Source organism: Neopsephotus bourkii, unplaced genomic scaffold, assembly GCF_033783945.1.
Source record: "Neopsephotus bourkii isolate Nb327-2 ecotype Australia unplaced genomic scaffold, CSIRO-AGI_Nbou_v1 NB_730, whole genome shotgun sequence".
NCBI classification, from domain to species: Eukaryota; Metazoa; Chordata; class Aves; order Psittaciformes; family Psittacidae; genus Neopsephotus; species Neopsephotus bourkii.
This window is the reverse complement of record NW_026901228.1, coordinates 1,464,318-1,478,650: the sequence shown is the minus strand read 5'-3', so window position 1 is coordinate 1,478,650 and position 14,333 is coordinate 1,464,318. Positions and strand designations below refer to the sequence as shown.

Below are 14,333 nucleotides of genomic sequence, written 5' to 3'. Positions count from 1 at the left end.
GGAATTTCTCTGTAGGATTCATTTACAAGCAGAAAATTTAATGGGCTGCGAGGTTCAATCATGAGGCTTTTTTTTTCTGCTGAAGCAGCTTGTCATTTTAGTTTTAACTGTAGGAGACAGGACAAAATTGTTAAAGCAATCCAGTTTTATTAGCTACTGAACAGGGGATTTCTGTCCACCTTTCCTGAGCAAAAGACAGTAGCAGTAGCTGTATGAGCCTTTAAAACTTTCCAAATTGCAGCATCCCTGACATGACTGGGAGATTTTCAGAAGTCTGTGCTCTGCTGTCGTCCAGCTATGCCAATCTGCGCCTATGGCAGTCCACTCCCTGCTCTGCTGTTTCCCCCAAGTAAAGGGTATCTTTGCTGAAATCAGTGTGCTGATCCCCATAGTCCCTCTTTATAATCCATTCTAAAATGAGAGAGGAATAAAGCAGGTGAACTCTGAATTTATGATTTACTTAATTTTATCTTGGCACCAGAGTGTTTCAAAGAGTCTGTCATCGCCCACAGGAGGGAGGAAGCCAGTCACAACAACTTGCTGGTGTTTATTTATTTACAGTTTAGCAAGGGAGAGGTTGTGCAAGTGTAGAAAAGTGTTTTGGGTTCCTGGAGAGCAAGGGCATCTTCAGTTACAACATTCAGCCTCCTCTGAATATTCACATCCTACCACCAGCATGGGTAAATGGTGACAGCGATTTCTGTGGAGTCTCTTCATTTACATGGAGAAATAATTAATTCCCGGCTTTTGACAAATGTGTAATGAAACTGGGGTCGCTTAACCAATAAAGCTGACAGCAGGACCTTCAGTAATAATCAGGTCCCGCTTCTGCCGGTGTGCTTCTTGCACCCCTTTCTCCCAGGCTGCAAACCACAGACACTGCTTCCAGAGCCACATGGAGCACAGAGACCCCGCTCGCAATCACCAGCTGTCTTTTGTCGTTTCGTTTCAGAAGACTGACAAAAGGAAATCCCTGCTCACTCGATGCCCTCCCACCAGCTCAGTGCTCGGTGGATTAAATGCCACATGATGGCTCATGGGCTCCCCATGGGTCAGACCGGCTGCCACATAAGTAGTGAGCATCGACAGGAGTGGGGGAGCACCATCCACAGGTGCTCACGTACACTTCTTAACTTAGAAAACCAATTTCTAATAAGCAGCTTCTATCAACTCCTCTGTACGTAGGTAATTTAAGATACACCTTCTGAGAAGAAATACAAACTGCAGTCTGTGGCAGGATGTTACGTGCTGTGTACAAAGCAGAGTACACACTCAGTTTTCACTTGATGCAGCTTTCTGTTGGCAACATGAACTAGCCCTTCACATTGGCACAGGGGTAGTTGTATGGGAGCTGCAGCTGATTGTGAAGTCAGGAGGAGGAGAAAGCAGTGCAAATTCCAGAAGCTGTCTGGAAATGAAAGAGTTGTGATTCAGTGCAAAGCAAAATCTTGTTTCCTGGGGCAAGCTGACCTGTGCAGCTTTGTTTTCTCAAGGGGAATCCAAAATGTTCCCAGCAGAATATTTGGGAGAAGGGATTAAAAATCAAAAACTCACAATCAGAAACCTGAGCATGTGTTTAGGCAGCTGAAGTTCGAGGCATCCTTAAGGATGTTTCTGCGTAGCAGCTTAAGTTGTTAATTCACAGCTTTCATTCCTAGCAAAAGCTGTGATGATAAATGCAGGCTAATCCACCTGACAATTATGAAAGCACATGGGCTTATACTATCCTGAAAAATAAGTCTGTGACTAGATGGAATGAACGTGGCTCTTCTCTACAGTCTTATTGAAAAAAAGATGCTTAATTCCTGAACTCCTTGAAGCATTCCTGACAGCGACCACATCTGCTGCCATAAAACCCATCATGGCCTCTGCCTTTGGGAAAAACGTATTTAATAATCAGTAAAGTTCAAGCTCAGCTTGTTGTGATGAATTATTAGAACCCATCAGCATTTTCTTGCCAAAAAAAAAGGAAAAAAAAAAGGCTATAATGGAACATAATTTTGTGGGTTTCCATTTAATTGATGATGGGCTGAGTTTTTATGAATCTTTCTGGGCTTCAGTGTAAGATGCTGAAAAAGCTAATATGAGATCATTGTATCTATCTATCTGGTTAATGCGTGTGCTTTGCAAAATTGGTAAGGCCTGTCAAGACATAAATTATTTCAAATATGATAAATGTGTTGAAATCGTTGAATTTTCAACCAGATAAAGCAGAACTATTTCTCTTCCCTCCCCACCCCCTTCAAACTAAGGTTTTGTGCAGCCACTCAGTGATGCTGCATTATGGTGGCAGGGGAGGTTCTGAGATGGTACGAGGAAGCCTGAGAAGTGCCCTGTGCTGCTGCAGCAGTGGCACGAGTATAAACCGTTAGGTACAGCCTAAGGGATGGAAGCAGCTGAGTGAGGGGATCCCTGAAAGCCTCCCTCATTATGGGTTTATCACTGGTGAAACTGGGAGTGGGAGGAAGTTACTGAGTACCACCTCCTTCCTACCACCCTTTCCATCAGTGGAATAAAACACTCACCAGTGAGTGTCTGAGAGGTGCTTCAGAGCTATTTATCCCAACAGATCTATTTATTTTAGCTAATTACCAAGAGTTTTTAAACAATTCCTAGCAGGGTGAAGCTACAGAAATGATTGTGGTGATTGGTGAATAACCTGGGTAAAATTCTCAAAGCATCAAAATGATGAACTCCTGCACACCTGCTTTGCCCAGCAAGTTCCAGACAACCCCAAATTTATCTGGGCAAATAGAAAAAACTGGAGCATTTACTGATTCCAGTGTCACATCAACGCAGGCTCATTTCTCAGAAACAGTTGACAGAGAACGTTATTTAACCCTGTGCTGCTCTGCCATGGTCAGGATCATTCATGGAGAGAGAGTTTTTGAAAAGCATCTTTTAGAGAAGTGCACAGGGAAAAACAAGTGACTTGAAGTTTAAAACTGCATAAATATAAAGCACATCATGCTTTGGTTTGAGCTGCTCTTGTGGTTAGCATCGCAAAAAGAAACACTAAACCATGCTGTGTATTCTGTGCATCTCGGCTGGTCCAAGATTATGTTTCTTACTGGAAGATATCTACAGTCTAATGGAAATTTTAGGGTAACCAGGTGACATTTTACAGCCTGTGTAATACAGAAAAAGATTAGGTGTTTTCTTCTGTTTGGAAATTGATGGTTTGGAGGGAATGGGAAATGCAGGTGCAGCAGAGAACTACAGCAATAGCCATCTATTTAAATGTATATGCTAACTTCCCTAAGCTAGTATTTTTTCAGATACCCTACGAGCAGTATTTTCCACTACAGGGAAGCATTATAGTGAAATGGGAAGATGCTGAGGAAGTAATTTTTTTCCAGCATGTGCTGCATTCTTTCAATACAGATTTTTTATTGCCCAGAAATTGCTAACCAATGTGAATAAACAGATGAACAAAGAGCATCAGCCCATCCTTGCTACCAGCAAAAACCTGCTGTCAAGCAAAGGAAGGGCCTTTGTGATGTATAGAGGAAAATTAAGCGTTAAGAGTTTGGTTCTCTTATAGTGCAGAAAGCTTTATTCAAAATAGGAAAAAAACCCAATCTCCTGCCCATGCACAAAAAAGGTTTTGCATTAAAATAGCACAAGTATTATTCACATTTCTGAACAATGCCCCCTCATTCCTGCTCCTGCGCTGGGCACTGAGCAGAGCCAGGAGCACTTTTGTTAGACACCTTCGTACTGAACATTTGCAAAACACACAAATGTGCCACCCTGCCCAGTCCCCTTCCCTGCAGCCCATGGAGCTGACAACTCTCTCGGCCTCTGAATCTCCTGCCGATACTGAAATCTGTGAAACAAGAAGTCGGATGAAGACAGAGTTAATTCTGAGTGAGATCGGAGAATCCTGCAGTCTACAAACTGTTTCAAGGAGGAGGAGGAAAAAAAAAAAAAGACTCGGGTCAAGTGTCAGGTACATCTCTCAGCAGTAGCTAGTGATTGCTGTCTAGGTGTTAAAGGCAAATATTACATCCTTATAATTGAGTATATTAATGATGTCATGTTCTCATATTATGAAAGCTGTTTCGCTGCCACATGAAACAGTCCATGTTGCTGTAGCTCTGTTTCATTATCTTATGATTACATCTCATTCAGTGTAACACATAAATAATTAAAAGTAGTAGTTTAGTGTGATGCAACTCTGCAATTCCACCATCATGGTTTTGAATTGTGCCCTAATACATTATCAGTGTGACAAACCCACCTAGTTTTAGCATACATTAGTATTTCCCACCCTTCAGCCATCCCAAACTTTACACTTACATATTTCTTCTTTTTATATCAGAGCCTTCTGAAAAAAAGCAATTCAAAAAGCAATACTCTGCTATCTCATTTGGAGTGAAAGCCCCCTAAAGAGACATACATTGAGTATTACCAGCAGCACATGACTCATTGGCCTCTAGATCGCTTCATAAAAGGAGAGAGAAGAAATACCAAAGAGCCATTGCATGGATTTCAGTAAACATTGCAGAAGTAGCCCAGAAGGATGTGTGTGCGTGTGTCCTTGTGCCCTTGCCACAGAACAGTCAGAACTGGGTGCGGACACCCGCAAAGTTAGAACCTCCTGTGAACCAAGTGGCTTCATTTCTATTTATTCCTACTTAAAATTTCCAATGGCAGTTCCCTCCAGTTCGGTTGCTAACAGCAGCACCAACCACCTGTGCCCACATTTTTGGGTGGTCATTAGCATTTTAAGTAGCAAGTGCTTTAGCCATGCAAACACAGAGAAAAGTTTCTGGTATTTCAGCACTGCTAGGCCCCTGGTCCCAGCTGCACTCTAGAAACACAGCAGCAAAGCCTCTTCTGTGCTTGTAAAGGCCTCAGGTCAGTTTTGGGGTGGAGGATGGGCGAACATGCACATCAGTTCTTGTTTCATCTGAACAGGGTCGCTTCTCTGTGGCAGGGGAGTTATTTTGCTGGCAGTGGTGATGGCCAGCTGTTCCCAGCATCACCCCACTGATTCTGAGATTAGGAATAGGCTTAAAAGTGGCTGAAGACCCACGCATAAACATGACATTGCTTCACCAGGAGCTTTCCATCACAGCGGAAATGATGCTTCCCCCAGCATCGTTATGACAGCGCTATTTGTGCTGGTACAGATAAGCATCTGTCACTGTTTCCATTAGAATCTCCTATTTTCCTGGGTTCATAGCTCAGCCATAAAAAAACGTAGCATAGAGGCAGAAAGTTGACATACAGGGTCTCAGGCTGAGAGTGATTGCTGTTGTCTGTTCTTCGCCCCTTCCTAATCTGAAGAAGAAAATACTGTACTTCTGCAGAAACACGCCTGACCACTGCATTTCGATCCAGCTGTAGATTTATTTAGCAATAGTAATGGTGATGGCCACCTTTCTCAGCATTTGAGTTGTGAACATTGCTGCAATGGCTGCCTTTCAACATCCAATCTTAATTACTGGGTTAGGGATGATGAAGAAGGAAAACATAGCAAGTGGGTTTGGGTGCTGGAGTAGAGCCTATTGCTAGAGAATAGGCCCCAGTGAGGAGTAAGCCCTTCAGAGCTTCTGATCTTTGCCAGATGTTGAAACTAAAAATTAAAGATTATAGAAACAGAATATTCTAGAAGCTGAATACAGCTAGGAACTAAATTTGTAAAAGACCCCTTTGGATGAGCAGCAGAGGGAAAAGCAAGCCCAGCATTGCCGTTTCCCTAGTGAGACAGGCAGCATATCCCACCCAGCATCGGCACTCAGTGTTTTGATTGCTTTAGGCAAGATTTGACCCTGTAGTCCTGCTGTGGTTGCCTGCTGCATAATGAAAGCTCCATCCTGTGTGGCAGTGATACTGGAAGCCCTCTATCCAGATCCTGGCACTGCAAGATGGATGATGAAGTGAGAGCAGCATTTGGCCAGGAGGAAGAGGCAGCAGCAATTTCTCACTGAGGATGAGGGCAGTGTGTTCTTCTTTACATTTTGAGTGCCATTTCATTCTCTTCACACATTTTGTAAGAATAATTGCAGCTGAAAAAGTTTTTCTCTATACATTAGGATGATAGCATAAGGAAGTCCTGAAGAGTGCAAAAGCCATTATCCAAAACTTAGAGTCAACCCTTAAAGGAATTAAACAGGAAAAGTTATGTGGTCATTTCTAGCCTGCTGAAATACGGATTCTGCTTTTGACCTCCTGAGCATTCTGCGTTTTCAACAGCACTCCCGCAGCATGCAAGAGGAACATACACAAGCAGTGTCTTTCTACCTTAAATTGGAAGTCTGCCGTTTACTTTCAGTGTTTCACTCTGAAATCTAAGAGTGTTCTGTTGCTACAAGAAGTAATTACTTGCTTTCCGATTACAGACAATTTTGCATCAAACTTAGCTTGGTCTCATCACATTTCTGAATAGTGAGATGTGTGATATGGCTGGGATTGCTCAGAGCTTCTTGGAGGCTGGGCCTGGCTAAACGCAGGCAAGCTTCGCAACTGAAGCCAAGACACCAAAAATATGATTACCTTTGTCGTTGGTCTCAAATTAAAGCACAAATGGGCACATTGAGTTGGGAAAAATGGAAGAGGCAACACCGGGAAAGACAAAAGTACTATAAACAGTTTAGTATACAAATACAATACCAGAAGCAGCTGAGCAAGGCAGGATTTTAAGCTTAAACCAGTTGACAGGTTAAGAGAAAAAGAAAAGGGGAATGGGAAATGCTGCTGGTTCTGTTTCACGCCCATCTCTCAGCAGAGGTGCCACTTTGCTTTCAGATTTTCCTGCTTCCGTGGGCATCTTTCTATTTAACAAATCTGCAAGCAGAGGGTGACTGCTCCTGCACATCACAGCCCGCAACCTGTCCAGAGATTTATCCATTTGTGCCAGTGGACAGCTCCTGCTGAGCTTTTTCCATCTTCTGTCAGCTATTTTGAGTAAAATTCTTGAGGTTTCATGGGGCAGAAGATGGTGCTGGACTGGTTCAGACGCTACTGGTGTAAAAATAAGTATTAATGGCTCCTCTAGTATCTTGATAGTTTTATACAACTCTTTCTTTCTGCTTTGAAACAGGTATTTTGTGACACTGACAGAGTTGTACAAGCCACAGACGTGCTGGACTGGGAAGACAAGGATGCTGCAGAGACACTCGTTGACAACGTGGTCCATTCCAGGATCATCAATCCTTTACGCCTGTTTGTTAAGCCATCTCCAGTACTGAAACACGGCCAGGTGTCCTACTCAGACAGCATAGAAAACTTTTGGGATTGGTTGTCCAACATCACAGAGGTTCAGGAATCCCTCACACGAACTAAACGCAGACCTATAGTAAAAACTGGGAAATTCAAGAAAATGTTCGGATGGGGCGACTTCCACTCTAACATCAAAACTGTTAAGTTGAACCTCCTCATCACAGGGAAGATCGTCGATCATGGCAACGGGACCTTCAGTGTTTATTTCCGACATAACTCCACAGGTTTAGGAAATGTTTCTGTAAGCTTGGTGCCACCTTCCAAGGTGGTCGAGTTTGAATCGTCTCCACAGTCAACACTGGAGACCAAGGAATCCAAGTCCTTCAACTGCCGAATCGAGTATGAAAAAACAGACCGCGCTAAAAAAACTGCCTTGTGCAATTTTGATCCTTCAAAGATCTGCTACCAAGAGCAGACTCAAAGCCATGTCTCCTGGCTGTGTTCCAAACCCTTTAAAGTTATCTGCATCTACATTGCTTTCTACAGCGTAGATTACAAACTGGTGCAAAAGGTCTGTCCTGATTATAATTACCATAGTGAGACTCCGTACTTGTCCTCTGGCTGATGCAATCATGGGTAACTAGAGATACAGCATCACTCAAAAATACGTATTTCCATTCACCTTTTGGAGAAGAACATGTTTTCCTAACAGGTTAAAAAAAATCCTTAAAAACTGTAGTGGTGTTTGTGCTGTACCATAGATAATAAACTTTAGGTAACAATCATTTTCCTTTGAGACTCTTGCGTTTTAGCTCTCATCATTAATAAGGGAACTACCAAGCAGACTCATGACAAAACTCAAACAGAATTCTGTCTATCATGAACACTGATCTTGAAAACCAGTTTTCTAAACTAGACTTGATGGTAGAGAAGTCTTTTACTTGCATTGGATTCGGTTTCTCACTGGGGACATTAGATGATGACATAAAGAACAAATGATGAAGCAGACTCTCACATGCTTATATACAAAATCCAAATAAACAGATCTCCCACTAATTTAATAAAGAATGTTACATGGGGCTTAAGGAATCAAGTTCAAATACTAAGAGAAAGTGCTATTTCTGGGACAAAAAAAAGGAACGGCATCTGCATTTTTATGAGTTATAGTAGTTGTACGTATTAATTGAAGTGAAGAGTGGGTAGTTCTTCCTTCAGCCTTCTTACCTGTGGATATGCAATTATGTAATAAGACATTGGCGAGCTTTAGTTTATTAGACCCACCAGGTGTGCAGGTTTGGTGTGCATCAACTCTGGTTTTGATTCTTCTCCACTGTTTAAATTCACACCAGTACAAGTTTTACAGTGATAGAGAATACACTTACCTTGGAAAAAGAGAATCTCTGTTTAAGTTCGGAAATTATGGCAGGGGCTGGCTTCCATGTACAGGAAGCAATTAGGACAAGGGGTAATGGGTTAAAACTTAAACAGGGGAAGTTTAGGTTCGATATAAGGAGGAAATTCTTTCCTGTTAGGGTGGTGAGGCACTGGAATGGGATGCCCACGGAGGTTGTGAATGCTGCATCCCTGGCAGTGTTCAAGGCCAGGTTGGACGAGGCCTTGGGTGATATGGTTTAGAGTGAGGTGTCCCTGCCCATGGCAGGGGGGTCGGCACTTGATGATCTTAAGGTCCTTTCCAACTCTTAACTATTCTATGATTCTATGATTTTGCTGTCTAGCCCTCTTTAACACTGTGTTGCAGCAAGGATAATACATCACAGCATAAGGGCAATACCCAAACAACGACAAGCTTTCTGCTTAATGGCATCCAGTTGACTTCCTTAGCATTGCATTGCAATTAAATCAAAATATAAGCAATGACAAGTAAACAGAAAAAACAACAGCCTATGTACCTTCACCTCATAAAGCACATTTCAAACAACTACTATCAGTATAAAAATATTCAGTATTACATACAGCTGCAGGACTATTAAAATACTCCATTTAAGTGGTGCACACCCAGAAACACACCCTGTGACAGCTTGGGAGCACTCAGCTTGGGAGATTAACTCTGATTTCCTTGATAAAGACTCATACAAAATAAATAAATACTGTTAAAAATAGATGAGTAACTGGCTAATTTGTTTTTCTCTTTAGGTGACAAATCTAAATGTGTGGTTTAGTTTGATCAATAATCTAAATGTTTTCCTTCATCGTATTTCATACGGAGTCTCTCTTGGTCTAAACGCTGGTTTTTAGTTTGTCTGTTACTATCAATTCCTACAAGATGGTCTACTTTGTATTCTGTATAGCGTGTCCTCGTCCTGGCTGTATATAAGCTCGGATTTATTGCAATGAGTTCAGTGGTTGGTGCTTTTGTAATTTAGCTGTAAGCCATGGTTTTATTGCCATCTATTTTTACTCAGAACTGTAGGCAATTAAAAGAAAACCCTACATGCTGTTTATTGTAGAGAATGTGGAAATTATGTATGTATATACTCTTAAATATGTGTACATATACAGAATATATGTGTACATGTATTTGTATGTAAATAAAGAGAGTTTGCCAAATCTGGCACTTGCTCGTGGCATACTTGATTTTTAATGTTTTTTCTTAAATGCTGTGTGTATATATATATATATATATATGCACACACACCCATATATATATTAAAGACAAAGTAAAACTAAGCCACTGGAACATTTTTCCCCATTTGTTTTTCTAGGAGATGAAGTTTAAGTATGCGCTACAGTGAACTGTGCTACAAGCCTAGGCAGAGTAGGTTCAGTAGCATTTCATATTTGACAAATTAAGTGCATGTTTTGACAAAGTCACGAACTGTTTAGTAATTGTGCAGGGTGCATTAGAAGTGAAGGGGTTAGTCTAAATTAGGAAACGCTGGGAGAGGCGGCAGCACGCTGCTGATTCAGCCCTTGCTCCAAGTTACCATCCTCCACACAGACATCCCCTCACTGCAGCACAGCCACATCCCAGGTTCAGCTTTCCAGATCTCAGGAAGACGAACCAGGGCCTTGAGCAAACACACATCACTCTGTAAACACCCAGAGAGCCTGGGCTATCTGGGGATCCACATGGAAAGGCTATTAGGGATCAAGGGCCAAGTATTTTAACAGGTTTAACACTGAGCTTCTTGAACAGGAAAACAACATGCATCCACCTGGCAGCTTTTGACTTAAAATAATTCTTAGGCTCTTCAAGTGAGGCTCAGGCAGGTGCCACACCATGGGAGCAGTGTTGGGTATGGGCAGCAGCAGAGAAACAGAGCCCTCTACAGCAGGAGATGGTGAACCTGGACCCATCTTCCAGCAGAGCACTGGGAAGAGCTGTCATCTTTTGCATCTAAGTCCCACCAAGGAGCTCCCTGCTCCCAAACCTCCTGATAGAAGAGCCACCACCACCAAACGTGCTTGCGTCCCTCTGCAGCCAGCAGACCCCGAACACTTCAGCAAAAGCTGAGGTTTGCTGAGGTTGCAAAGGCAACGGAACTCAGGAAGGAGGGGCTGCCTTTGGAGACTTAGTGGGTGCTTTAGCATAGTCCGAGTGTTTTCCCAGGGAGAACTTAACCTCGGCAGCAGCATCTGACCAGTTTTCCAGCACTTGGAGTGGGGGCAATGGGAGAGGCTTGCACCTTGCTCCAAGCCCCAGCACAAGGCAGGGGCTAGGCAGCTACAGCAGGAGGGGTTTGGTACCAAGGCTTGCTCCTTCTCCTCCTCACCACCACACTTTTTTCCTATCAAAATACCTTAAGCTTAAGAAAACCCCAACCTGTAATGCTTTTTTCTGATCAATTTTAAGAAAAACACTGCAGAAAAACCACACTCTTAACTGCAGCCAAAGTCAGATTAAAGAAGTTACTTGCACCTAAGCAAAATTCAATGTAATGAATAGAAGGGACAGACTTCATAAGGTCAAATTTCACACTGTCCATGAAGTTTAAACAGAATTAAATTCGATTTAATTTCACACAGAATAGGCCATTAAAAACAAAACCAAACCAACCAACAAAACAGAACCACCCACCATTTTCGTGTGGAACAGACAAGTTTCAGGGATTCTTCCTCTCATGACTCTTACTCAAAGGATTTTAAAGTAAAAATCTGGAAGATTAAATACCATTTTCTGGAAGGGTCTCAAGTGGACAATAATGACTTACAACCACAGCAATGTAATCTGGAAGTTTTCAATATACGTGTTTCAGTTTAATATACATCTTCAATTTAATCCAAATCTCAACAGTATAGTTGTGCATGCATGCATAGCAATGCAAATATGCATTTAAACTCCTTACTAAATACACTCCCTATTGCTTTTCCCATCCCATGGATATACATATAAAAAGTCCCAATAAAAAGCTAATTCATGATACCACATAAGCGTTGGCACTCGTGCCTGAGGCAGCACAGTGCACAGTGCCGCAGGAACCACACGCACATGAGTGCTGCTTGCGTTTTTAATCATTTCAGCTGGAGCAGGGAACTAACACTTTAGGGGGGTGCTTTCCCTTTTCCCCTCAAGAGTTTCACACCTTGGATCAGGAGCCCCTTTATCTCATTGTAACCCTTGCCTGTGGTCGGATCCTGCCGCAAGCTCCTCGGCCTCCTGTCATTGCAGTGCTGCGATACTGCGCTGGGAGCCATGGCACTTCCCCGGCCTTGCTGTCTGTGTGGCAATTCCCAGACTCTTACATCAAGCAGATGCTACAGCAGTGAGCAAGGCAGGAAAAAGGCAAAAAGCCGAGCATTGGTTGCTGTGAGCTCCCCAGGGTTGCTACATTTTCTTTTAAGGGAGGATTTACAAGGCAGTGCTAAAAGACCAAACCCCTGAATAATCCCGATACCACTGGAAAAACTCTCATAGCAGCTAGGCGAAGGTGTTCAGTGCACATCAGCATCCTGTGCTGCTTTCTGTTAATTCAAGGACATGAGAATTTGCAATTTGTTTTATGCTCTGCTGACTAGCCTAACCTGGATTATGTTTTATTTATAGTATAATAATGATCCATCATTTCCACTGTCCCTATTCAAATACGCACAGTTGAAAAGACAAAACAAGTCACAATATACAAAGTAGCTCAATGAAACACATGGCAATCAAGTGGATTTTTAGCTGTTGGGTGTCGTGTTGAAAACTAGGCATTGCCAGTCCCATTTCTTTCGCCAACGCCTCTTGCACACATCCGTCAGAAGCAGCCTCCTTATTTGTTTGAAAACTAAGAAAATGGCATATTGGCAACTAGCACCAAACTGTACTGAGAGACTATTGGCTGTACTGTGTTAGACAAAACACTAGCAGTTAGTGTCATCCCCTCGACAGGTTTCCAAAGAAATCACAGGTTTATATCACATTCCTGCTTGATTCAGGTCCCTGGAGTTAGTGAAGTTAAACCACGACTCACCAGGCAGCTCCCCATTGCCTGTGTAGCCCTGCTTGCTGCATGTGAAGGAACACACCGGATCCACAAAAGAGGGATCCTAGGGACTGGTTTTGCAGAAGGAGTTGAATTGCCATGAATTGCCCCTGCTTCAGTCAAACCACACCTCACCTGGGGCGGCTGCTGAGCAAGGGTCAGCCAGACCTCAGCAGATCTGGAATTGGAAAGGCTGAAAGCTGACTGGAGTCTGCTGGATGCTGCTGGCAGCACGGCACAGCAGCCTCTTTCTACAGAGACTGCTGTAACCATCCCCATCAGGCCACTCTCCAGCCCATAATACCTGTGAGTTTTCAGTCAGGAGCAAGCCTGTGGTTGCTGGTGCTCTCCAGCAAGAACCCCAATCATTTAGACTAAATTCTGAAGGGAAAGAGTCACCAGAAAATGCGTTTCCAAGGACATAATTCAGTCTTTAACTCAGCTCAAATCCAGCACCAGCTTCACCCCCACTGAAAAGCCATTATGTTCATGGGAAAACAGGGGTTTTTTCAGGAAAAAAAAAAAAAAGCCACCTACATAGACAGTGGTAGGACTTTAAAACAAGGCTCCAAAAGAAACACCAACAGCTTCCTATTCAACAGCAGTGAAACAGCCAGCCGGCTTGACAGGTTTGCTTGCACTGCTCACTGGTTTTGTCAGGTCAGAACAGGGAAGGAAAAAAATCCATTAGTTCGGGGACTTTTGAATGTATTCTCTTCATTGTAGGAAAAATGCCCATGTCTGTGATTCCTCACCCGGACAAGGGAAGCTGAATTATACTGAGGGAGATGTGGAGTGTTTCTCTGCTTATGTCAAGAGGTTCAACTACCTTTCCTAACCAGCTTCAGAAAGGGAATGGCTTCAAACTGAAAGAGAGTAGATTTAGATTCAATATAAGGAAGAAGTTCTTCCCTGTGAGGGTGTGTGAGGCACAGGCTGCCCAGAGAAGTTGTGCCTGCCCCATCCCTGGCAGTGTTTAAGGCCAGGTTAGACAGGGCCTTGAGCAACCTGGTCTAGTGAAAGGTGTCCTTGCCCAAGGCAGGGGGGTGGGAACTGGATGAGCTTTAAGGCCCCTTCCAACCCAAACCATTCTGCAATTCTCTGGAATGACTAACACGGGAAATAGAGCTAGCACACAGGGAGACAGTGGTCTCTTCTGGCAGGACTTGGGGCTCTCACTCAGGGCTGAGCGCTCAGAGCAGGGGACACAGCTACAGCTGAGCATGGCCACAAGAGAGAGGCAACTGTACAAAAGCTGCATCTGAAACATGTTCTTAGACACCCCACCACTCACCTTGCCCCTCCAACTTTAACTCCTGTTGGGAAACAAGACAGTTTTATTACCAACTTGAGCCCAGACTGGCATCTCACACTTCCATCATTATCCTGCACATCTGCCCTGGCAGCTCTATGGTTTAGCCCTTTGGATGCAAATCCCATTTCTCTGTTCTCTTGACTCATTTCCAGACAGTATGTGGCTCCTTCATAATTATGCAGTCAATTAAGCTTTGGCTACTTTATCTTAACAGCTCCAAATAAGCTGGTGATCTTCCTGAAAGGTGATACATTATAATTGGTTCCAAATTGGCAAGAAAGAGAATAGCGAAATATGAGACTTGGAGGTTACCTGAACTAGCCCTAAAGTTTAAAATGGCCCAAAAATCCACCCAGAGTTATCAGGGTGTTTGCTTAGCTGTCCTAGTATTGGTCAGGTTTATATCCTCTGCTAAAGCTGGT

General features: G+C 43.1%; 1 protein-coding gene across 1 annotated transcript in view; it reads left to right on the top strand.

Annotated features, from left to right (window-relative positions):
- The window catches only part of NXPH2 (neurexophilin 2), a 38,161-nt gene extending 29,541 nt beyond the window's left edge, over positions 1 to 8,620 (top strand). The window contains exon 2 of the mRNA XM_061354340.1: positions 7,052 to 8,620. Coding sequence (XP_061210324.1) covers positions 7,052 to 7,795 — 744 coding nt within the window. The 3' untranslated portion in view covers positions 7,796 to 8,620. The remainder of the gene's footprint in view (positions 1 to 7,051) is intronic.
- Positions 8,621 to 14,333: the final 5,713 nt, after the last annotated feature.